Below are 26,047 nucleotides of genomic sequence, written 5' to 3' on the forward strand. Positions count from 1 at the left end.
GGGCAACAAAAAATGCTTCATTGTCAAAACATTTAGAATTGTGTGAACATTAGAGCAACGTTCCTAGACTTATAATGCAAAATCAAACGTAAACATTCTAATTCTGAAAAATAGAAACATTTCCTGATAGTATTATAACCAAACAGCAACCAAAAATGCTCCATTCCCAGAACGTTTTGGGAACCAAAATGTAACATTCCCAAAACGTTCTGGAGAGCCAAGAAAATTGACACTGAAAGGCATGCATTGCTCAGAGGCACTTGACTTACTCCCGTTTGGGTCGAAGCGGTGCATGTCGATCTTGTGCACCTCCTTGGCGTAGTACTCCTCCTCGCTGCGCTGGCGCTCGCACGTGGCGGCGCGCTCGTTGGCTTTCTCCTGCAGCAGGTCGCGCGTGCTGTTGTAGATGGCGATGATGTCCCGGGACACGTCCTCCGGCTCCGGGTACTCCTCGGGCGGGCTGGTGAGCTTGAGCTTGCTGAGGATCTGCCCTCGGATGGCCTCGATGCGCTTCTTCATGAACTGGTCCATGTCGAGCGTGCTGCACGTGGAGAGGCCGCGCGCCGCGGGCGCCAGCTCCAGCGCGAGCAGCAGGGTGAGCACGTAGACGTTCATGGCGGGGTTGGGGGTCCGAACACGTCTTTCTGCCTCCTCGCGCGCTTTCCCCGTTCCCCGTATCCAACAACGCGCACCGGCCTAGACAGTTTTCAACAGTCCAGCAAAAAAAAAAAAAGATGAGTCTCGGAGAAGATTGGCAAGAAGGTAGCGAGGGTTAGAGGAGGTGGGATGCGCGCGCTGCGGACGGGAGACCGGAGACTGCACGCATCTGTGCGCGCGCTGGAACAGTGTAGATGGGCTGTATAGCTGTAGTTTAGGGGGCTACACCCGAGGCTTATTGGGGGGAACGGAAAGGAACTCCTGGAACGTTCCGCAGATTCCACTGGGATCCAGTGTGCGCGCGGAGAGGGCTCGGATACTGATGATGATGATGATGATGATGGTTATGTTGAAGATGATGATGAAGATAACAGTGATGATGAGACTGAGGATGCTGCTGGTGATGCAGATGATGATAATGACGTTGATGACAAGAGTGATGAAGAAATCCGCTCATCCCAGGCACCGCGCTCGCGCCCACGAACCCTCAAAAGTTACACGCGATTTTACGCCGCCTCTCAGGGCATCTCGCGCACTCGCGCGTACATACACACAAACACACACGCGCGCGCACTTTTACGCACATAAACACCCACCCACGCCAAGGCACTCAACTCAACAAACACACACTTACACACACACTATCCACTGTTTCGCAAAAAAAAAGATAAATAGAGATATAGAGGCCCGCAACAAACAACAAGACGTAGCGCCTCTTCAGTTAGTGTCCGTTCACCGCGCACCGCCGCTCACGATCCTCTCTCCATCGCCTCCAACCGAAAAGCACCACTAGGCACACGCATCTTCCTCTGAAGGCCGGCTGCGCAAGCACTCACACTCACTCCCTTCAAAGTCACTCACACACTCTTTCTCTCTCACACACACACACACACCAGCAGAGCGAGCGGCAGTGAGATTTATACAGGACGAGCCTCACCACGTGCTCTCTCGCGCTTTGTCAGCGTGCTGAGGTTGTGGTCATTCCGCTCACAGCGCAGCACTAATGCAGCCCCCGGTCACTCAGAGACTCAGTGTAAATACTGCAGCGCCGCGCGCACTGACACACACACGCACACACACACACAGCAACGGGGAGTTCCTTAGCATAGCCACGGGGTCCTAACGCCGGCAGGTTGTTTAGACTTTAAGGAAACTAAACATTAAAAAATCATATTATATCAGACATGTACAAAGTTCGAGACACAGACTTGCCAAGCTGGCATACAACCGACCTTCAACATTTAAATGTGGGTGAAATATGATTGAAGTAATGTCTGTTGTTGTTTTAACGTTGAATTAACAGTTTATATTTCATCACCATACAATAATAATAAAAAACGCTTGGATGGAGCAATGAAAAAGTGTTTTTATTCCATTTGCAGTAATTGCTTTTTAATTTGTCTCCAATTCTTCACCATACCTTGGGACATGTTCATGTTCTGTTTAATTGTGTTTTTGAGATCAGATGTTCAGTCAGATTGGTTGTGGCGGGTAACATTCTTTATACTCTGTAGCTTCACTACAGTGATTAGTAAGTGTATTGTTAACACTGTTAACTATAGGATTTCCTAGTTTCAGTGAGCTATGGTTTATTAAAGGTTGAACGTAAAGTTGATTCACTTTTCAAAATCAACACCAAATCCAACGTTGATTCAACATTGAGTCAACATTGAAATGCCAGCTGGGTTGAGTAAGAGTACTAGTGCCCTATAAAAAAAAATGGCTTGAGTACAAATTAAAGTGTTCTTTAAGCTTTAATCACACTTAAGTGGAAATACTAAAGAAATCCACATTTGTTGTACTTACGTATTGCAATTAGTTTATTCTAAAATGTTTTACACAAGTACTGAAAGTAAAAGTACAGTACTGTGTTATGTAGATATTGCAGAATGCAGTCAAAAGCTTGAATATCATATTGCATGCAGGCAGGCAGCAGAGCAAAAGACAGAACGGGAGCAGCACAGTCTGCTCATAAGATCACTTGATTCACTTAATGATAAGGAGCTTTATTAAATCTTTTGACAGTGCAGAGCATCTACTGCTCTGGTTTTATTGATTATGTGGGTTTGGAATGATTCGTAACATTTTTATAATTGTAACGACTGTAATGATGTAGTGCAGAAAAAATGTATTTGAGTAAAAGTACTAAACTCATGGAAAATATGTAGTAAAATAAAAGTGGAAGGACAAGAAAATATCATACTCCAGTAGATACACATACAGCATTGCCACAGACAGTAGGTACAGATCCCTCCGTCAAAGTCTGCTGGCTAATTCAGCTGTGTGCTGCCTGAGGTTCTTAAAGAAAATGACCAAATGTTGGATAATTAAATTGATCTTATGGGTGGGGCTGTGGTGGGGTCTGATGGGTGAGGGGTGGTGCCATGGAGATTCTATGCAGGTTTTCTTCAATTGTGATCTCACAATCAGATTTGGAAACAAGGATTTGTCGACCAGTGGGTCATGACGCACTTTAAATTATCATAAATGTATAAAGTGAAAATCAAGAGCTCAGTCATGTTCAAACTATGAACACATATAAACATTATATAAAACAGAAACACAGAGATAAAAACACTTTGCAAATAAAATCACCCGATTTAGGATGCTATCACACCTACCTTTTTTGGGGCGGATTTTCAGACTTTTCAGTTTGGTCCAAACCAAAATAGCAGGAGTGAAATGGGCCGCAAACCACAGTCTGGACTGAAGGACCAGAACCGAACCTCAGATTAACTGAGCCTTGATCCTGTTCGTTGGTAGTGTAAAAACACTTTTCTACATGTCAGGGCAGCTGTGTGATTGCAAACACTTACGCTGATGATTTCTGTATTTACTGTAACTGTTTATTAAACTTTATTTGATAACAGAAATAAAATAATCTGAGGGTAACCTGTTGTGCTCATTCTACTCAAATTATGTCAGGGAGGTAAAATTTAGCACAACACCTGAAAACGAAACTCACTGAAGTGGCAGCATTTTCAATGCCCATGTCTTCGTAGGTGATGACAACAGAACACAATAAAGTTATTTCGTCCTCTCACTGAACTGCAGTGTGAAACCAAAACTAACCAGACACTTTCATACACAAACCTGACCCTCATTTTCCTTTTTTTCAGCTCCACTGTGCATTTTGTTTCTAAAATTCTGTTTTGGAAAATTAAGTGTAAGAAGATGGAGTGCTACAGACTAGTAGCTCTCCAGTCCATAAAGTTGTTTAACCCAATTGCAGAACAGTTGATCTTAAAGCAGGTAAACCCAAGAAAAAAGGAAAAAAGTAAATAAATAAACACACCGCTCCTCACTCAGGATCGAACCCATGTCATCAGGGTCGCTGTCCAATACACTATCAGTGCCCTTGGCTAATTAAATGGGACAAGGCTGGGAAGAAAAACACTCTTATATGGAGATAGGGAGCCCGAGAATGGGCGGAAAAACGAGAACGGGCAGAAACTAAAGTCATGATGAGCGCGACAGAGAGAAAGGGGAGGTGTGTAAACAAAAGCTTACCAGAGAAGCATTTCATTTATTTATTTATTATTATTTTTTTAATTATCGTTCATTATAGTTTAAACAACCTCACGGGACAGATGTTTTTTTATGCTTGTGGGCCGCCTGCTGTCCCCTGCTCTAGTCCATTTCAGTGGGCGTAGGACTCTGCCAACAGGATGCTGTTGATGGACAATTCTTAATCCAGCAGTGACACTACGGTGCATAAAAACTAAGATACATTTGTGAAATTTGATTAGCTGGACCAGGTATGTTGTAACTAGGGTCAGTCCAATATGCAGGACAAGTATCCTTCTGATATTGAATAAAATCACTGAATCAAATATATAAAAGTAAAATCTGCGGTGATCCATTATATGTTTAACTCTAGCCTACATGTGTTCAGGGTTAGATGGCAGTAAACCATATAGGGAACTAGAATATTTGTTTCATGGTTTGACAATGATGTTAATTAAATACCTTTTTTAAATAAAGCACAATCAGACAATGTGCTATTAACGGTTTAGTTTTAAAGAGGGGAAAAAAGATGGTATTGGATTGATATCAGCCATTAAAAAGTTATACCGTGTCAGTTCTTGTTGGGAGCTGTAAAATTAGTATGGAAGGGATTATTTCACTGAATAATGATTAAGCATTCCTGGTTTATTCACTGATGATCATCACACACTTACCTTAAATGAGTGAGGCACCCAGACCTGTACATTTTAGTGGATTGAGACTGGTTATGAGCTGGTCAGTTGATCTGGTGTTTTTTTGATGCAGAGCAATGTGCCTCCAGGACCAGGATTGAGAATTACTGACCTTAACTATCAAATAAGACACAGTGTCTTAAAGTGTTTGTGGTTTGTGACTTTTTATCTATAAACAAAATCTCAACAAACATCACATACATAAAATTAGTAATGGCAGCCAACTAGATGCCAGAAATAATATATATATTTTTTTTTAAATCAACAACGGACAATTCTGGGTCCTAGCAGCATAACAGTCTAGTGCGAAATACTGTACTAGCTTGGTAAAATACAGGAAGAGCCCTCTTAAGCATGTCCATGTATGGACTAGTGATGTATCTGATCAGTCCAATATGAATTAAACCCATCCCAGCCCACAATCTACCAATCGATCAGCTTTGATAGGCTGCCAGAAGTATGCTCATCGTTTGGCTCACTGGTGTGAAGCAGATGTTGCCACTAAATCAGTACCCACTCACACAGATGTGGAGCGGAAAGAGGTCTTAAATCGTACATATGCGTTGAGTGCACGTGGGGGTGGGTGTTTCCATTTTAAACACAGTGTCAGGAAAGGCCTGCGCTAAGTGCACAGACTCAGGCACCTGCTCTTTCTCACAGAAAGCCACCGTGACCCGCAAACAGGTAAGCGTCTTTAATACAGAGAGAGAGAGACTGCTGCTCAGGCCGGGGAGATGAGCTGCAGAGAGAAAGCATGCAGAAAGTCACAGAGGACACATTCTAAGGCTGAGTGTCAACAAGGCCAGGAGGAGACTGGCATTCCTCAGTGAAAAGGCGCAGTGTTGCAGTGACGGATAGCCGCTTCACGCGGCGGGACAGGTCGGCTGAGACCGAGCACCGTTGCCCTCTCCGGGCGATAAGGCTCTGGGCAAATATTTCCATTCAGTGTGTTAACACAGCCGGACAGAGGATGAAAAAAAGAGAGAGAGAAAAAGAGCAGTCAGCAAAACTGTCATTCCTGCATGGCTGCTCCCCAAAAGGGCACGAACACTGAGCAAGACAGATTTCCTGGCAACCCTCCTACTAAAGGCATGCAGACAGATATACATTAAGGTGTGATTCTCACATCATATACAGGGCCCCACAAGGGAGGTTCTACCCAGCATTATACTAAAGTGTTCCTAATAAAATGCTCAGATCTTCAACCCTAAAATTCCAGTCAGTAGTCTTGCAATATAAGTGATTAAAAATAAAAGTTATTCCAGGAGAACATCCTGCTATTAATTCCACTATATTAACTGAAACGGGATTTCCTAAAAATTTGAATGTCAAAAGAGAAAGCAGAAAAGAAACAAAAATGAGGGAAAAGAAGAAATTGGGAAAAATAGTACGGACTGTATGTCATGACTGTGCAAAAAAATGTTTATTGCATAATTTGAACACAGCAGCAGTCCTTCACATTGTATATTTCACATTGAAATTTAACAATAAATAGACAATATAAACACTCAAAAATTATGTTTAAAGCTTTTTTTCCTTCTCACAAAATGTACTATTTTGAAGATAGCATTAGACAGCAAACTAAACACTATACACGCTTACTAAGCATTCTATTTAACAAAACCTGTACAGCTACTAATTCTGTCAATTGTGTGAAGGCAGTGCAATGCAGGCCAGAACCTTAATGTGATTTTTATTTATAAAATAGGGGAAGGACACTAGAATTTACTAAGAATAATCTAATAATTAAAAAAGCTGACAGAAAAGCTTCAGAAACTCAAAAATCCATCTACACCACTGCAGTGAGCAGAACAACAGCTCAGATGGCATGACATGAAATTTTAGGGGCGCATGAGCTCTAATAGCAGAACAACACATCTGATTCTGTCAGACAAGAACAAAAAGCTGAGGCTGCAATGGCTCAGTCTAAGGCTAAGACTGAAAAACTATAACCTGGTCTAGTATCTCTATACAGTGAGTAGGGTCAGAATATTGTCCCAACAGCATGAACACATAAACCCTATGGGTGCTTTGGGTCAATAGGTCAGGCTGGGGTAGGAGGAGTCCTGGGCTGGGGAATATTTTAATGTTTCTTGCACTTCGATGTTGTTCTTGCCAACTATTCACTGCCTAAGTTTCACAGGCTAAGTATTGTTGCTGACCATGTGCATCCCTTTATGGCCACCTTCTAACAGCTAAGCTAATAATACAAAGCAAAATTACTCTCAAACTAGTTGTATTAACATAATTGTAACCTTTACTATATTATTGTTAAATCCTCACCACAAGGATTAGAAAGGGAGGTTCTACCCAGTGTTATAGTGTAGTGTTCCTAATAAAATGCTCATATCTTCAACCCTGAAATTCCAGTCAGTGGTCTTGCAATAAAAGTGACTGAAATAAAGTTATTCCTGGAGAACATCCTGCTATTAATTCCACCATATTAACTGAAATGGGATTTCCCCAGGTCATAAAGGCACAAAGTGACCTGACTGTCATGCATGCCCCACTTAAATCATGGTTTACTAGAGTTTGGCAACAGCACCACCTTTTGGTGACAGCTAAAAAAGTCTAATGAAATAATAGAAACAAAACAAAAACAAAATTTGACATAACATTTAAGCAGTATAAAATATTTACAGGCTTAAACACCCCCAAAATATCTCCTACCAAACCTAGATTTTGTCAAGATAAGTACACTAAAGATGGGGAGCCGAACTCTGGCCCAGTAGTCCCAGTTCCAAGCTGTGAAGGGTAGTATCTGGTTAAATCTAGAAAAATACAGAGCTAAACAGTGTTGTAGACATTCAGATGGTCATAATCGTTTTTGCTGAATATGTGTTTAACGGATTTATGAATTCAAACATACAAGTCTATACATTTCCACCGTATACAGTGAGATGAACTGCTATAATAGGTCACTGTTTCCAAAACGGGCAGATTAGAACTGGTTGTCAGTTAGTCCGCTGCCTTACCATGGTCTTCGTGAACTCCTGTCCAGCATATTTTAGTATTTTCTTGCTTCAGCACCTTGTTGTTCTTATCAAATAATTAGTAAGCCCTTAAAATATCCCAGACAACTGTAAAAATACAGCGGTATGAAAAAAGTTTGAGCACACCTGATCATTTTCATCAAGTCATTGGTTGTTCGGATCAGCAATTTCAGTTAAATATTTCATATACCAGACCAACACAGTGATATTTGAGAAGTGAAATGAAGTTTTCACTTTCATAGGATTTACAAAAAAAGTAAAATCATTTTTTAAACAAAATTAGGCACGTCATTTTACTGATTTAAATACATTTAGCACTAATTATTGGAACACAAAATGTGTTTGGTAACCTTATTGACCCTTGATTAACATACACAGGTGAATACAATTATGAAAAAGGGTTAAGGAGCCAACTGCAACTTTTTTTCTCTTTGCATCTTTGCTGAAGAATGGCAACATGAGAGCCTCAATACAAAACTCGCAAATGACCTGAAAAGACAGATTGTTTAATGTTATGGTTTAGGGGAGGATTTTTAAAATGTGAGAGCATTATAGTTTCTGATTCAGTTTCTCTGATTTTGCTATTTATAGGTATATGTTTGAGTAAAATGAACATTGCTGTTTTATTCTATAAACTACAGACATTTCTTTCAAATTCCAAATAAAACTTTTGTCATTTAGAGCATTTATTTGCAGAAAATGAGAAATTGCTGAAATAACAAATAAAGATGCAGAGCTTTCAGACCTCAAATTATGCAATGTTAAGTTTATATTCATAAAGTTTTAAGAGTTCAAAAATCAATATTTGGTGGAATAACCCTGGTTTTTAAGCACAGTTTTTATGCATCTTGGCATGTTCTCCTTCAGCAGTCTTACACACTGCTTTTGGATAACTTTATGCCACTCCTGGTGCAAAAATTCAAGCAGTTCAGCTTGGTTTGATGGCTTATCATTTTTAAGTTGTCTCTTATTTTTTCCAGAGCTGTATATTGAGCATCTATCTGTACTTGGTTCTAGTGACATATATAGGTTGCAGCAAACCCAAAAAACTCCACTCCCAAGCTCACAGAATTAAAAACGTGAAGGACCATTGGTTACTACGTACAATATAACACAGGAGCACTTTGCAAAAATCTGTACACTCTCCTCTGCACTGCAGCACACCACAATTGAAAACCTGTGTTGTATGGTAAACACTGATAAAGGGGAACCAAAACCAGGGCTGAGAACCACTGCTGCAACTGATCACTGTGGTAAGGACTGCAGTAACAAAATTCAAAACAATAAAACACTACAACATATATAAAGTGTCTTTATTTTCAGAATAAAGATCTGATGAAAAAGAAAATCACTATATACAATGCTTAGGCACAACCTTGCTTACCAGCAATTTTATGGAATTCTCTCGGATGATGAAACAATCCATAAAAAAAAAAAAAAAAAAAAGAGAGAGAGAGAGAGAAACCAGGTTCACTGTGTCCAGAAACAGCGTCCAATCCCTGTGTTCAGTTCCATCCAGTATCAGTCACAGCCCAACATACAGAACTCTGGTTGACAATCTTTTGCCGGAAAGAAGGGTCAACAGACTCTGCTCCATCCACTTCTCTCATTAGAGACACACAAAATACAGTTATAATGTGCGCACTACATGAACAAGACTGGGGCTAGGCTCAGTCAGAGTCACTGTTGAGGTCCTCTCCAGCCCCTGACCCGTCTTCTTCTTGCTCTGCATCGCTAGCCTTGTCCCAATCCTTCATAGACGCACCCATCATGAAATCATCCCTCAAGACACTCCATGACGGCTTCTCATCCTTCGGCTCTTCAGGCTGCCAAGTACAAACAGTGCATTGAGTTAATGGTGCATTTAAAAGAAAACAGCAGCATTTTAAAATCACATCCTTGTCGACTGCATGTGTACAAATTTTCAAATCAACAGGTTCATCACTATTTTTACAAGACAAAAAATGGCTAAATTATATTATATTAACGTGGCGTTTACCTATATACTACAAACACTACAAACATTAAACATTAGAAACAATTATTAATTTAATTTTATCCAATAATTGAGAAGGACATGAACTAAACTTTTTTTTTTTCAAATAAAGGCAAAGAGTGCCACCATGTGGACAAAACCTGAAACAAACTCTAAGGTCTTATTCCAATCCGTTTTATTTTCTGATTAAACTTAAGATAATCATATTTTTCTTAATTCAGTGATTCTCAACAGGTGGGTTGGGCCCAAAATTGAGTCGCAGACACGTTCTGGGCAGGTCATGGACAGCTTGTATAAAAAAAATAAATAAATAAATAATAAAAAAAATAAACATGCTCATCTAATTTTGTACTTGTATTTTATATTGGGAGAAAAAAAAAAAGAGTTCCTTATTAATTGTTCTCTGAATTCCGAGATATGCAGAGAAATTAAATATCTAATTTTGCGGCCTTATTTAGTTGTGAAGTTTTGATATTTAATTGTATTGTAGTACTTTTATACATGAAGTTGTAATGTTCCTCCTCAGTTTCTTAAAACAAATGTTCTTATATTCACTTTGCATGCTTATGCATGTTTAAATGTGTTTTGGAAATATATTTATTAAAAAAATAAAATATGTTTGGTTTGTAATCTATACAAGTAGGTCGCAACTTAATGACTAGGGGTGTGCGATATGCCCCTAAAATAATATCAGGATATTTTATGGTATTTTCGCTATAATGATACTCTTGTCAATATGACAAAACATTTTTTTTTAAATATATATTTCAAGAACACACTAAAGCAACAAAATATTATTATTGCATACAGTATGACATGGCACACCACTAACTGATATATATAATAAAAAAAAAATCAAGACTTATCATAATTTTATAATAATGCACTCCATATGTCACCATATATCCAGAACTGAAGTAAAATAAATGATACTGGACAGATATAATCTGTCTCCAGTAGATATATCATGGAAAATGAGATCAGTGAATTATTCTTTTGCTAAAAACAGCAAAAAGTACCCTGATGTGATAATTATGGGTGGGTGAGAGGGCACAATATTTTAGGGTATAATATAATATTGATCATGAGAAAATGTGGGTCCTGTGCTGAGACCAGTTGAGAAATCCTGCCTTAATTAATATCAATACATAAAACAGATCCAGGATGTTCTATAGACAGTGTTTTAATAGAGAGATACACTGTGTATGTATGAAATAAGCATATCAATCTAATCTGTGCACAAGAGTATCAGTTTACTGTTAAGCTCATTTAAACACACATATACTCTGGATTTTTATAAAATAATACAATTTTGAATCCAACATCTTATATCTATGATATTTCTCCATGAAGGATGATCACACTCTGACCTATATAAGACAAATAACAGTGGAAATAACAGCCTCTTACCGCAGGTTGTTCTTTTTTAACAGTTGGTACGACGGCCCCAGCAGTCCCTCGCAGTATATCAATAAAGTCCTTTTTTGATACTGAAGAGATGATCTTTGCCTTTTTCCTTTCAGAGCCGCCAACTGTCTTAATCTTTTCATCCATATTCTGCTGGTGTTTCCGCACTGCATTGAACAACTGCACCACACCCCTGAGAAGACGATGGAAGAAATTATCATACATCAATTCTTACTAATGAATTTTCAGGAAAAAAGAAGAATTATCTTCAGTACTCCATTAAGGTCGGTTTCCAAACCAAAATTCAACAAAACATACAACTGAACATCAAATCCATTTTTGCTTGTTCAACAACTGATTCCAAAGGCAGGGGACATTTCAAGGACTGGTTTACCTAAAAATCTAATCAAAACTTAACCAGGCAAAAATATTTGGGTTATGAAATTAGCTTCTTTTGTTTTTACTGAAGTAACAAGGTTTACACATCCCACTATGTATTCAGAGAACAGACTGTGTGTGCTATACATTTCCACTCTGTGAGATTGTGTTTCTACTCTGAAATTAGAGCACTTACTATCCTTAGGGGAAGCTTTAGCTGAGCAGATATTAGACAAAATGACTTTGAAATTCACTGAGCAGCACAACATATACTACTGTCAGTGCTGTCTAATGCGAACAAAAAGCCGCTTCAATTCCTGCATCTTTTAGCAGACCTCCCCTTTCTAATTTTTGGGTTCAGATTTTCTCTCAAACCCAGTAATTGCAGGTCCTGTATTATGTGCATTATGTGTACAAATGCAGAGGGCTAGTTCTGACTGTTCCTTGTCTCAATATGCACAGTTACACTGGTCTCTATAAGAAGCTGAAACATATAAATAATTTAGAAAAAAAACAACAGAATATTGGGATGTGTGCAACACATATCCACCATAAGCTCCAATAACTTACCTGGTAGCAATTTTCTGTAGACTTCTCTCTCTTTCTTTATCCTGGACTACATCCGGCTTCACCCGACACATCATCTCCCATGCTTTCTTTTTATCTGCCTGTCAATTAAAACACAGATTTACAACACAAGTGAATATCAAGACCAAAACATAATAACCAATAATTTGTTTTGATTTAAACACCATTAAAAGAAGAACAAAGAAACAGGACTTCTATCAAAATTTATCAAGTTGCACCAGGAGTGGTTTTATAGGGGCTTGTAAATTCAAATATTAGTATCATCACATATTTAGGTAAAATCTCTGGTCAAAATGTTCAGCAACAAGAAAAAACATTTGACCAAATATTATAAGGCTTGCATTAACATGGTACCAAAAAGAATTAGAGAATCAGTAGAATTATAATGAAGCTCTTCTGTAATCTCTTACCCAAACTATCTAAAACCAAAATTTCATTTATAATTTTACTCTACCTGTTTCTTTTTTTCAAGCCTCTCTTTTCTCTTCTTCTCACTGAGTTTGTCCACTTTTTTGTCCTTCACCAAGATACAGGGCTTGCCATCTGGCGTTTTCTTCCCCAGAATTTTGGCCATGGCTTCTGCCCAGCCAGCATTGGGGTTTTCTTCCACGTCCCCATTCTGGTCATCCTCGTCCTCTGCCTCTTCACCACCACTTTCACCAACAGAAGCATTCTCCTCTCCAGCACTCTCTTCACCATCTGATCCCCCTTCGCTTCCTTCCTCATCATTATCATCATCTCCAAATTGGACAAGGTCGTCTTCATCTGGGTAAATAACAATTACACTTTATACAAATGCAAACCAAAAGTAACACACATTTTTGTGTTAAAAAGATTTTTTTTCTTACATAAACTTCATGCATACAAAAAAATCTTAACTTTCACTTATGTGGATAACCTAATAACTTTAAATATAAAATGATACACAGCTACTGATATTGAGAAATGACTCTTTTTGCCAACACATTTCTAAAACACTACAGAAGTTTTATTTGATTATTTATTACGGCATTGGTCACAGTATTAACCTTATATGCTCTATGTACTACGTAGAACAATACTTGGAACTCAAGGGCAAGATGTCTAGAAAAGTTTTAGCGATTTCCCTGTGCCAACTCTCTAACAAAATTTGGTAATTTACTATTTAATTGAATGAAAAACACTTGAGGAGGAAAAGTAAAACTCTGCATGAAGAAGGTCCTACAGAGTTCGCTTTTTATTGCTGATCTACAATCCAGCAAGGAAAAATACACTGCCTGTCAAAAAAAAAAAAAAAAAATGCCACCAAAAATAAAAGTTCACAGACATTTCTTTGGACCACCTTTAGCTTGGATTGCAGCACACATTCACTGTGGCATTGTTTTAATAAGCTTCTGAAATGTCACAAGATTTATTTTAATCCAGTGTTGCATTAATTTTTTCACCAAGATCAGTTAAATGCATTGATGATGGTAGAGTCTGACCGCTGCACAAAGTCTTCTCCAGCACATCCCAAAGATTCTCAATGGGGTAAAGGTCTGGACTTTGTGGTGAACTCTCTCAATCCATGTGTGAAAATGATGATCTCATTCTCCCTAAATCACTTTTTCACAATTTCAGCCCCATGAATCCTGACATTGTCATCTTGGAATATGCCTGTGCCATCAGGGAAGAAACAATCCATTGATGGAATAACCTGGTCTATATTTAGTATATTCAGGTAGTCAGCTGACCTCATTCTTTCAGCACATACTGTAGCGGAACCTAGACCTGACCAACTGCAGCTTTAACCCCACATCATTTGCTTAGTTAATTCCAGGTGGCAACTTTTTTTTTTGGTCAGACAGTGTCTTTTGAAACCCAGCTTGTCCCCTATTCTGACTGGCCAATTTAATTACCAGTATGAATATCAGTGCAAGCTTTACCAACCTGGTTATCTATCTTTACCACACTTTCGCAAGTTGGTTAGGCTGTTAGATCAGTTCATACATCAAACTCACAACACATATGCTATTCTGCTCAAAAGCAAAGCTGCCCAGCTGAGGTTTTCTCAGGATAACGTTACAGTTAGTCTTACTGTTTCGCATCCAGTATCAGGGTGGTAAAATCTCAAAGCGTGACAAAGGCCCTGTGAATTATCTTGAGACATGCCTGAATTAAACGCACTGCATAACATTACATAATATATTCTTTATATACTGATATATAGAAGCTGAGATATTGAATTGGAAGCTCATCTCTAGCTTCCTCACAAAACAGACACACACTAAACCCGGGGTCTCAGGGTAAAGCACACAATAAAAACAACATCTCAGCAAGTCAACTATATAGATAACCCTTGCGCTCCCTGAAAAAGATAAGAATAAAGCTTTTATAATAACCTTTCTCCGCTTCCACAAACACATGTGCTCTCTTCCCCAAGGCCGCCATCTTTCCTGCGCTGAGGAGTAACCTCTAAACGGGTCGGGTGGGAAATATTTTCTGTCGTTAAACGTTCCGGGTTTTTACAGAACACGAACAGAATTTGTTGTCAAACATCATTAACTATTAACTTGTAAATCTCCATACATAATAATTATAGTAGTTATTTATATAGTATTATAATAGTTATGTTACCAACTTATCATACAATATATAGATATAACCTCAATATATATAGATATATATTTGTGTTTACAAAAAATGACATATGTAAGTATAATTATAAATAAATTGATTAATTAACATATACATATTCTATAGCTGAATAAATAAATGAATAGATACATTTTGACATGAAAAGGATAACACTTTTATATCATCAATCAGTTGTCATGCAATAACTGTTGTATTATATATATCGTTCAAGTAATGATTAATTCAAACCATACAAATAAAACTGTAATGTTCAATCAAAGTAAAATCGATGTGCACAAATAAATCAGTTCTGATCTCGAAGATTAATATTGCTTCAATGCCTTAGTTATAGTGATAGAAAAATAAACATTGATTTATCATCCTCTTGCGATTTGGGATTTAACCTGAATAAGACAACAGGTGTGTCAATGTAGTCTAAAACTGTTTTTATTTCTGTTTTATTTACTTAGGGTATTTATGTATTTTATGTTAATTTTTTTTAAATATTCTTAATGCATTTAATTACAATTCCAGTATAAATTAAAGTATGAATCTATTATTATACAACAATTTAACAATTTTATTTTTCAGTGGCAGAAAATAGTCCTAAAATGTAGTATTTTTTTTAATATAATTTTTTAGTACAAAACATTGTCAGAAAAAAATGGACACTGATGCTGATTTCCTTTAACCTCAGATGTTAAATGCCGGAGCTGGGAATGTTGAACACCTGAGTTGAGTGTGTTTTAGTTAAACATTCAGAAATCAGCTCTCATTGACCATATTTGACCCATATTTTTCAAATTTCTCAGAGTTGAATACATTTACTCCAAGATGCTTAATCAATGAGTCCTGTTGATAGTGTTGTCCCTGGTCGGCATTGTTAGCCATACCATTTACATTTACGGTATTTAGCAGACGCCCTTATCCAGAGCGACTTACAACAGTGCTTCGATGTTACTTCAAATATCCAAAGCTAGTTTGTAGACTAGGATCAAGAGATACACAGAGCTTGATCATGTTTAGAACCCTAGGAACCTTTTTTTTTATTATTTTTTTAGATACCAGTTGAGAACAAAGCATTATGCAGTATTTTGCACATTCAAACACCATAGAAACATGATCACAGTTCTGGGTGTAAAACTGATTTAATCAGACAAAAAGCGATAATGAACTATATAACACTACTGCTTTTACTACTCTTGATGTGTGGTGCAGGGATTTCTGACAGAACATTTGACCTGTAGGAGCGTTCCAGATAAAACTTTAAAAGAGTGCATCTATGTGGCCCCTTCTGTTTTTCACACTTTAGTGTGAGTGTGTGCAACATCTGAGATATTGATGTGGGCACAGTTAAGATTGTGAACAGTAGTAGGTTTCACAGTGCTTTCAGTAAACAGTATCATGTAAACGTAAATCTAGGCGGCAGCAGCACAGGTAGACTGTGTGCTATTAATATGTGACATACACTCAAAGAGTGTATGTCACATATTAATTTAATTTAATTTAATTTGACCACATATTATTTGATTAATTTGATTTAATTTGACCACAATAAATACGCATTCTAGAATGGCTCATGTTCATGTATAAATTTATGCAACATGCTTTTTTTTATAATAATACTAATACATAAATCAAAATTACATCACCTGTACCTTCTATATATACCTTCTCTTAGGTGGAGTCAGCTGTACTATTCTAAAGCTGTTTGTGTTGGGAGGATCCTGGTGTAAGGCTACTACTGTAAAGCATACCGTGATGAGAAAAAAAAAACTTCTACTGTAAGTAAGCACTACTGTACAGCTTTCCGAATCCAGGACCCTCCAACTATAAAGCTGAAATGCTTTAATTGTGGAAGGATCTTAAAGTCAAGGTACTGCTGGATTGGGAGAAAGATGGGTTACAGACAGAACCTCAGGTATTTCATAGCACCACAAATAAGAGTGCTGATGAGTTTACAATGCATTACAATGCAATACTTACTGAACTGTGTATGACAAATAAATGGTGGACATTCTGCAGGAAGGTTTGTGAAGATTTCAGACTCTTTAGCATTAGCCTGAAGTTTAAATATGTTTGTAGCAACTAGAAAATTACCTTAAATTATTGAAAATCATCCAGTAATTAATTTGTTCCTTTTCTATGATATTTATAGTAGACAGAGCATACTGTATTTCAGAGGGGATAACAGCAGCTGGTTAATGTATAAGTAATGAGGGCCACAGGTATCCATGTGGTGTGTAAAGTACAAATACTAGAATGAAAGCAGTAAAACAGGTAAGGGGTGTGTACATATCCGCTCATTTGCCAAGAGCACCTTGACTCGTGTCTCAGAAGCAAGGCTGCTGGTGCAGCTGGAGCAACGCTCTCTCTGGAGCAGAGTCTTCACCCTTGACTGGAAGGAGTGAAACACGCTGTGCTGCCCTAAATCACCATGGCACCATCACAGCAGAGTAAGACACAAATAATAATGTTTCGCTTTTGTTATTATGAAATGCCTCAGGTAGAATACATTCTCCCGAAAGAATGAATGGCATTTAATTGCTTCTCTCTCTTGTGAGTATCTCTTGCTTCTGACTTGTATGTCATTGTCATTTAATGCGTCGCCTGTCCTTTCTTACTTGTGATGTATTTTGTACTTCTATGGTACATTTGAGTGTATTTGTACATGATTTTTTTTACTGTTTGTGTAGAGTTTGGTACCATTTTCATTGTTTTATCTTATTAGTTTAAACCCTATACAGTATATATTTTAAGGGGAGCTCATATGTATGGAGAGTAGTTTTAATTAGCAGGCTATAAAATCTATGTTGTGTAACAGTTTTGTTACTCAGCTGTAGATTTTTTGGGGGAGAATTTAGTAAGTTGACTAAAAAAAGTTTATTTTTCTTGAATACACAAATAGTTAAAACAGGTAAACTTACACCAGCCTCTCTTTGAGTTACCCTTAAAACTGGCTGTGTGTGTGTGTGTGTGTGCGCGTGTGTGCATGCAAATGTGTGTGTCCACAAGTACAGCATCGGTTGCATAGCAACAGGTTAGACAGGATGGTCTTGTTTTCCTGAAATCCCTGACCTCAGGCAAGTTGAAACTGAAATTTGAAACTAGCATATGATAGTTCTGTTCTGCAGACCTAATACTTGCACTATGTGGACTGAAGTGTTGGGACACCCACTTTTTCTATTTTTTTTTATATAAAAAAAGCAGATACTAAGGATTCAGGGTGTGCGATAATCGTCTGTGTCAGCAGTATTTAAATGCATTCATTATGAGGGGTGTATGATTAAACAAATGATGGCATCAAATGAACACTTAGTTACTCTTTAGGCAGTCTTGTGCATTTAATCGATCATTTAACATTCTAAAATAATTCTCCGAATTAATTCTCCACTATTAGGGCAGTGTATCAGTGTATCATCAGCAGACTCTGTAAAGTATAGGTACTGTTTGTCAACTCATCTGTTGCCCTTGCATTAAAAATAACAGCAACGAAACCGAACGCTCGCACACATTTAACTAGAAATGCAAATGACTGGTACAGATGGCTGAAGAGATCTGCTGATCTCCGGGAAAGCCACTAAAAATATATCTTAAATATAACTAGATTTGAATTTGAGTGCTAATACTAAATATTAGGTGAAACTTGTGGCATTAAGAAAATAATATTTGGCAATAGCATTTTTTAATCGTAATCTGAGGAAGCGTTTTGGTATAAAGTGTATTTTTATGTATATATTTGGTATAAAGTATATTGTCGCTGTGCTATCAAAAACGCTAATCTTCATTTTTGTAAATTTTTAGTTTACTATAGTTTAATAATTTGAACAGACAAACTGTCCCTTACAATGTGCCAACATTTCTTAATGAACGAACCAATAGAAACTCTTCAAAATGACCTGAAATAAACTCTTTTTATATTGACTTCCATTGAAAGTTTACAGGTTTTTTCTCTCTCATGTAAAGTTGTTGTTTTGGAGATAAGTGTGTTTCATTGGACAGCGACGATATAGTCTATGTATATATGCATAAAGATATACAAAAAGGTATAGTATATAATTTAGTGATATCACAACCCTTATGAATTTTATGAATAATTAATTTGTGTTCGGTGTGGTGGAGTAGATAACACCACTGCCTACCAGCTACCACATCATGTGGGACAATTCCCTGCCTGACACTGCATTGGCCCACCTATGTAATAGAAATAACACTGTAAGTCGCTCTGGATAAGAGTGTCAGCTAAATGTCATAAATGTATGTATGTAAATGTATTTAAAAGCTTTGCTTCCATTTCATGTTTGAACTGTGAAATAAGCAGTATGCCTGGAAACGCACTATTCATGTGTCCACAGTAAAATAACTTATTTTATGTTTAGTTTATGTATTTATATATTTTGTTACTTGGCAGGCTCTGTCTGTGTACCTAGTATTATGTTTAGTTCACAATATTGATCAAGTTATTGTTCACAAAATAAAAAAAAAGTCAAAAAAAAAATCACAATAATTTTTTTTTTATTTGTTTTTAGATTTAAAAAGCCTAGTGAAGGAAGGAGCTGTGGGCTTTCTGCTGGGAACCGTGGGAGGATGTGCACTGGGAGCCACAATGTCACCAGTGAACAAGGCCATGACGGAGATCATTTCAGGGTCACTACTGAAACCAGTGACTGAAGGTGTGAGGACTGTGGGACCACTGGGCCTGGGGACTCTATTGGGAGCAACTGCCCTCACCACAGCGATGACAGCAGCTGTAGCAGGAGTGACTGTGGCTGCCTTGGTGGCGTTGCTGCTTTTGAGGTTGAAGAGGCGCAGGGTTGGTGTGGCAGCTCTAGATGGATTTGTATGGATTGTGGTCGGGCTGGCGGCAGCCCTGAGCACCACGTCCTGTGGAGCAGTGCTTGGGATCATTGTAGAGACACTAACCTTTAGGTCTGGAGTTGTAGCACTGCTCTGGGCTCTGGGAATCTTCACTGTGGTGAAAACGTTCGTTCACGTCATTGTGCAACTCACGTGCAATGAGGTGGAGTGCTGTGGCGTCCTGCAGTTCGCTGACGAAGCCAAGGAACAAGAGCAGACAAGGCTGCAGGCTCTGGAGGCTGAGCAGCGAGACCGGGTGACGGTGGAGATTGAACAAAAGATACTTGCTTTTGAAAGAGCGAAAAGGTTTGAAGAACAAGATGGGCTGGACAACAGAATGGCTTGGAAGACCCGACAGCAGGAGAGAGAGGAAATGACGAAGCTGCAGCGGGAAGCATTAGAGCTAGCAGTGCTGCAGAGGACTATACAGGAGCGTCTGACCAAAGTCTTGTCCAAATATGTGGAATTCCTGGCTTTCTCTGGTATTCCGATGACGGTGACTGCAGCTGTGACTGCTGGCTTTGGAATCTTTGGGTTTGGAGACTACAGATTCGTTTTTATCATTCTTTTAGCTCTAGTGCTTAGCATGGCCTTCATGCTAATGAGGTCAGTGCATTTGAACTTCTGGATGTTCTGCGGCTGCGTAGGTATGTTTGCAACGTTTGCCATTGCTATACTTACCGTGCATGCAGGACAGGAGGCGGTGGAGATGTCTATAAAAATTAGAAAAACAGGACAAGTGCTGACCAAGGACAACATTACAGCTTGGATGGACCACAGAGCTTCAGTAGAGGCTGTAGCGGCAGGATTCTTTGTCTCAAAAATGTGTCAGGTTGGCTTAGGGGCCTCTGTTGGAGGTGCTCTAGAGCCAAAGGTTTTGGATAAAGTCTTAGTGGGATCATCTGTAGCGACAGTGGCTATTATTTCAATGACTGAGACTTCGTCAGTACTTTTAGGGGTTGGTGGGGTGACAGGGTCATTGCTAGGGGCTCTAGGGGCAGCTGGAGTTTCTCTAGGAGCAGCTGCAGTTGTGGCCGTTCGGTGGTCCTCATGGGTAGGAACTATATGCACCACAGCTGGAATGCTATTCGGAGCTTTAGCCATTGGACAGTGGGACATTGTTAACACTGGACTGCAGGTGCTTGTTGCCTACATGTTTTCAAAGATAAGTCCCTATTGACTCAGTCTGGTGGTGTGAATGTCTCAACATTGTCTCAGGGGTGTCTCAGCGGTTAGGTCACTGGATAATTGATAACAGGGTTGTAGGTTTAAAAACCTGTGTCTGATAAGCTGCCAATATTGGGCCCTTAAGCAAGGACCTTAAACTCCAACACTAGGCATGTGTGTGTGTGTGTGTGTGACCAATGCAAAACACTTATCTCCATTTTTGTCGATTTTTAGTTTACTACATAATTTGAACAGACAAACAAAAAAAATGACCTGAAATAAACTCTTTTTACATTGACTTCCAATGAAAGTTTACAAGGTTTTTTCTCTCTCCTGTAAAGTTGCTGTTTTGGAGATAAATGTTTTTCATTGGACAGCGACGATATGGTAAATATTGTTGTCTTGTCTTGTCATTCAAGTGAACAATGCTTTTGGGATGATAAGCCATGATCTTAGCACAGAGCTAATGTGCAACTGTTTGTAAATTATCAAAATGAACAACTTTTAATAAATGCTTGTTATTTTTAAACTGCATTTGCCGAATGGGGACTAAGAACCCACAACCCGTTACATTATGTTATGTTACCATTGTACTGTGATCTTTGTATTAGCACAGTGCTAAAATACAAGTTTTGCAACCTGAATGTGTGAATGTTTTTGTGAATATATTCAGCTATTATTTCTTTTTTTCCATAAAATAATATTTTCTAATCGCAATAGAAAAAAAATATTATACCCATCAACTGCGAAAGAGTGATTTAATCAAACATTATTTCAAACATCCAAAAATGCTGTGCCAAGAATTCCATAATCAGAGAAGTAATTCCTGTGGCTATTTAGATAAAAAATAAATAAATAAATAAATAAATAAATAATATACAGAATTTTCTACACATTCTCTATTGGGGACAGGTCAGTTCAATACTCTTACCCTCTTCTTTTACAGGCATTCCCTTATAATGTGTGCAGTGTGTGGTTTTACATTATCTTGTTGAAAAATGCATGAAAGTCCTTTAAAAGATGAGCATATGTTGCTTTATGATCTCAATGTACTATTCTGCATTAAGGCTGCCAAGAAAGATCAGCTGTTTGATGGTCCATCTCAGATATATATGAACCCATAGAACTGATGTCAACACTGACTTTGGATATTAATTTAATTTAATACTCAGTATATTTTAAGGGACTCTTTTCCCTATTTTGCCCCAGTACCAGAGTTTGTATAGTTTGATGCAGGTCTGACATGCAGAAATTGATGTATTTTAACAACACATACATGAAGTTGATCAGATAAAGTTAACTAGAGATTTCTAGAATTTCCCCATGGGGTTTATTCTGTCTACAGTGAATTAAAATCAAAGTATATCTAAATAAAACTGTCCCAACATTTTCTAATTTGGAGTTGTAATGAATGTATGTATCTGTTTATAGATACCAATAATTCATAAAAGAGACACACACACACACACACTACAGATATATGAGAAATATTTATTTCACCAATTTGAGAATTACAACAAAAAGGTAATAAAACAGAACATCTTTAAACCATATTATTTGTAGATATAATAAATGTCACGACTCTGAATTCCTTTTGTATTTGTATTTATTTGCATTTATTCTTTTTTTATATAAAGGTGGTTAATGTGTGACAGAGTGTGAAACAGATAGAGAGAGAGAGAGAGTATGATGTGAAAGTGAGAAACAGAAGTGAGACTGAGTGTGGGCTGTTTCAGTTATTACTGCCCTGCCACACCTGCATGGTCTACCCGTCACTCCTGGCACTGGCTCTTGGTCACAGTGTGGCTTGCAGGTGTGCTCAGGCTCTCGTGCTGAACCTGGCAGGTGAAAGCCTCTGCAGCCTCCCAGGCTGAGCGGGACATCGTCAGAATGCTGCTCATGCTGTATGTCCCGTCAGAGCTCCGGACCGACTGAGTGTCCTGCTTGTTTCCTGACACGTCCTGCCCGTCCACACTCCAGCTCACAGTAACATGATCAGGGTAGAATTTGTTGATTTGACAGACCAGCGTGGCTTTATCAGGAGTGGACTTCTCTAGACCTGTACTCTGCAGACTGATCACTGGAGAGGATAGTGGTCGACCTGAGGGCAAAACAATTCAATTGTATTCTTATTAGAGAGAGATATTTTTAATACTACAGAAAGATGTATTAACTTTCAATGAAAATTTAAAATAAAATCCTGAATTGTTTACACAGTGTATAAATATGTAGCTACAAGGTTCCAATAATGGACAAAACTTCAAAAGGACAAAATTTTTGGTTTATTGGACAGCAGTGGTTTAAAAAATTTATATTCAAGATCTTATTTTTTTGCAAACGACTAGAGTGCTTATTAAAACATAACTAAATTTGTATAACAGTGACTGTGACATTTACACAAAAGTTTTGTTAACTGACTCAAGCATATTTAAGACAAAATACAATTAAATTTAAAATATATTTAATAACTTTTTCTTTATCTTATTGTCTCTTAATGAGAACCCATGTAACAGCAAGCTAATAATAACATTTATAACAATATAATATAAATATTATAACAATGTGTTATTGAATAAAAATATTGTAGAAAACTGCCCGTAAGGCCATGACTTAATGAAATGCCTATGACTTATTTAACAACACATATACTATGTATTAAAATGATACATGTAATTATTTTCTAATATACAGATTTTTAACATTCAATTACTGCCAATTTTTGATATAATAATGATTTTCTCCTCAGTCTTTTAATGATAATAACAATAAAGCACTTACGTTTCACAATGAGTTTGGTGCCTTGTCCGAACATGTACCACAGTGATTCAGCCAGGCTAAGCCCTCCTACAAAAACCTCCCCTCACTCAACTCACTCATCCTTTACAACATCACATCTGCGGTGTTTTGGATTTCTAAAAAAAAAATATTAATATATATATATATATATATATATATATATATATATATATATATATATATATATAAATATAAATGTTACAAAAAAAGGTGATAAACAGAGTATATTTACTAATGTATACATATATTCTTTCTTTTCGTTCTTTTAATGCACAAGTGTAAATATGTGAACACTTACAAAATATATGACATTCATAAATGTATTTTATAAATAGAAAAATAATTGATCAGTTTTCTGATTGTAATATGTTACTTAATGTAAATAAACATGTTTTTAAATATGTGTATTTAATGTGCCAGTAAAATTTTTAAAAATAAATTAATATCAAATATTTTGAACATGCTAAATTAAACATGTAGTATATACATTTATTTAGTAATGTACAGTATTGTGTCCTCTCAGTGGAGGAGGTGAATGTATTATTATTATTATTATTATTATTATTATTATTATTATTATTATTATTATTATTATTATTATGTAATAGTGTGTATAACAATATAAATATACTGGATATCTAGTGAAAGATATTTAATGATTTTCTTTTTATTGCTTGTCTTTCCTTACCTTAAAGTAAAGTTGATAGTATATTCCAGGATTCGAATATGCCATTATGGACTTTCCATGTTCTCTAGAAATCCAGATGCTGTGGGTCCAGGGTGTAACAACGTTGATGTTTTCCCAAAAACAACATCTTATTAAAATTAGTTCCAGTAGGAAAGAATGCATGTGTCCATATGCAGCAAGAGTGTGTATTTGTAGTATTTGAGGCAGTGAGGCATGATGGCAGAGGTTTCTGTACGCCGTTATTTCACTGTGTGAATGGTGTATACTCAGATTGCTGGCAGTGATACTCAGCTTCATCCTCCAGCTGAACTCCTGAGATGGTGAACGTAGTCAGAGCTCCTGACAGAGTACCACTGAATCTCTCAGGAATACCAGAAACTCTGCTGGTACTGTCATGAATTATTTGTTTAGGAGCCTGACCAGGTTTAAACTGATATAACTCCATATCATTCCCTATATCCTCAGAAGCTCGACAAAGAATCTTCACAGTGTCCTGAGGCTGGGCGGAGATGACCTGAGGAGACTGGTCTACTGTGACAAGCCTCCCCAGTGAAGCTGAAATGGATAGAAAGAAATGAATAGTTAATTATTAATTAATAGATAGAAAAAAATAAATAAAAATGACACAGAAAAGATACACACAAATTATATTTAGTCAAACTTACATTTGCTTCCAAAAGCCAAGAAAAAGACGAACCACTGACATGTAGAGAACATGTTGCAGTCTTCTAGTTGAGTAGAGCTGTGCTGTAGGTAGAGCAGAGCCACAGGCTTTTAAAGGCACAGCAATGGAAATGCATGTAAATAGGCATCTCTGTGCACTTTCCATATTTAGCATAACAAGAAGGATTAGGGTTGTATTAATTGTGGTCATTATTATGCCTTATTGTGTGTTTGTGAACTATTCCTCAATAGTCATTGTGAATGATGCTTAATATAAACGTTATTGTCTAATTGTTTGATATGTTTAAAATACAGTAATAATCAGCGGTGTAATACTCTGCAGGCAGGTGGGGTTAACTGTCCCACCACCAGAAAAACTCACAAATAAGACAGAACAGAAACCAGTCATTGAATTGATAATGAATGAAAATGAAGCACTGAAGATTAATTATACCATCAGCTGAAATCAGTGTGAATGCTATGCCTGCTTTAAAACAATCTGGTGAGTCTCAGCGTGCATTGGTGAAGACTGGAATTATTTAGGTTATATACAGTATGTATGTGGGAATATATTAAACAACGGGACCATGTAGACAGAATCTTTATTTCCCACAGCAAGTTAGATTATATTTAGATGAAAGGCAGATAGTCAAAAATCTAAACAGATTATGCTCTTGGTTGGTTACTTTAGCTTGCTAACGTTAAACAAACCTTTTCAGCTTGCATCATTCAAGTGGTAGCAGTCAGTTTGTGTCTGTGAGGATTTAACTGATATAAAACGTGAAAAGTTTAATTTGAGCAGAGAGTTTTCGGGCATTTATTGGCGCTCTGATGCTGTTCTATGTTATTGCTCTGCTTCATAGCTAATGCTTAATAAACTGCACTTGGAAAGAAAACAGTGGAGGTGTGAAAGTGCACAATTATTAAAATATATTTTTTTTATATTCTAAATATTAATTGCTACCGTCATCAGTCATGATAAATCTTATCACTCGTTTTTCTTTTGCCAGCTTATATGGTTGTTTGCATGATATACATGCAAAGGATCAGCAATTTCAGTTAA

The 26,047-nt window shown here is 37.4% G+C and overlaps 3 protein-coding genes and 1 gene segment (V, D, J or C); 1 reads left to right on the plus strand and 3 right to left on the minus strand.

Moving 5' to 3' along the window:
• The window catches only part of tgfb2 (transforming growth factor, beta 2), a 38,753-nt gene extending 36,785 nt beyond the window's left edge, over nucleotides 1-1,968 (minus strand). Inside the window, exon 1 of the mRNA XM_007251800.4 lies at nucleotides 270-1,968. Coding sequence (XP_007251862.2) covers nucleotides 270-615 — 346 coding nt within the window. The 5' untranslated portion in view covers nucleotides 616-1,968. The remainder of the gene's footprint in view (nucleotides 1-269) is intronic.
• Nucleotides 1,969-9,148: 7,180 nt separating this feature from the next.
• Nucleotides 9,149-14,667, minus strand: rrp15 (ribosomal RNA processing 15 homolog). The gene is made up of 5 exons (XM_007251797.4): nucleotides 14,579-14,667; nucleotides 12,673-12,983; nucleotides 12,201-12,298; nucleotides 11,256-11,445; nucleotides 9,149-9,675 (listed from the first exon to the last, which is right to left on the minus strand). The coding sequence occupies exons 1-5, from the start codon at nucleotides 14,625-14,627 to the stop codon at nucleotides 9,520-9,522; spliced, it is 804 nt and encodes a 267-aa protein (XP_007251859.1). The 5' UTR covers nucleotides 14,628-14,667; the 3' UTR covers nucleotides 9,149-9,519.
• A 2,473-nt stretch (nucleotides 14,668-17,140) lies between these two features.
• On the plus strand, nucleotides 17,141-21,481 carry LOC103025608 (uncharacterized). Its single transcript, XM_007251798.4, has 2 exons — nucleotides 17,141-17,269; nucleotides 19,343-21,481. The coding sequence occupies exons 1-2, from the start codon at nucleotides 17,251-17,253 to the stop codon at nucleotides 20,848-20,850; spliced, it is 1,527 nt and encodes a 508-aa protein (XP_007251860.3). The 5' UTR covers nucleotides 17,141-17,250; the 3' UTR covers nucleotides 20,851-21,481.
• Nucleotides 21,482-22,314: 833 nt separating this feature from the next.
• On the minus strand, nucleotides 22,315-23,755 carry LOC111193340 (Ig lambda-1 chain C region-like). The segment is given in 2 exon segments: nucleotides 22,315-22,938; nucleotides 23,616-23,755. Coding segments are annotated over 2 exon segments (363 nt in total).
• Nucleotides 23,756-26,047: the final 2,292 nt, after the last annotated feature.

The sequence above is a fragment of the Astyanax mexicanus genome, chromosome 6 (genome assembly GCF_023375975.1).
Source record: "Astyanax mexicanus isolate ESR-SI-001 chromosome 6, AstMex3_surface, whole genome shotgun sequence".
NCBI classification, from domain to species: Eukaryota; Metazoa; Chordata; class Actinopteri; order Characiformes; family Acestrorhamphidae; genus Astyanax; species Astyanax mexicanus.

What these genes read in the sequence shown, in the direction of transcription:
- rrp15 (XM_007251797.4), bottom strand. Translation starts at nt 14,627, where the DNA reads ATGGCGGCCTTGGGGAAGAGAGCACATGTGTTTGTGGAAGCGGAGAAA. An exon ending in GTTTGTGGAAGCGGAGAAAG is followed by an intron (nt 12,984 to 14,578) that starts GTTATTATAAAA and finishes TTATTTACCCAG; the next exon opens with ATGAAGACGACCTTGTCCAA. An exon ending in TTAAAAAAGAACAACCTGCG is followed by an intron (nt 9,676 to 11,255) that starts GTAAGAGGCTGT and finishes TGTACTTGGCAG; the next exon opens with CCTGAAGAGCCGAAGGATGA.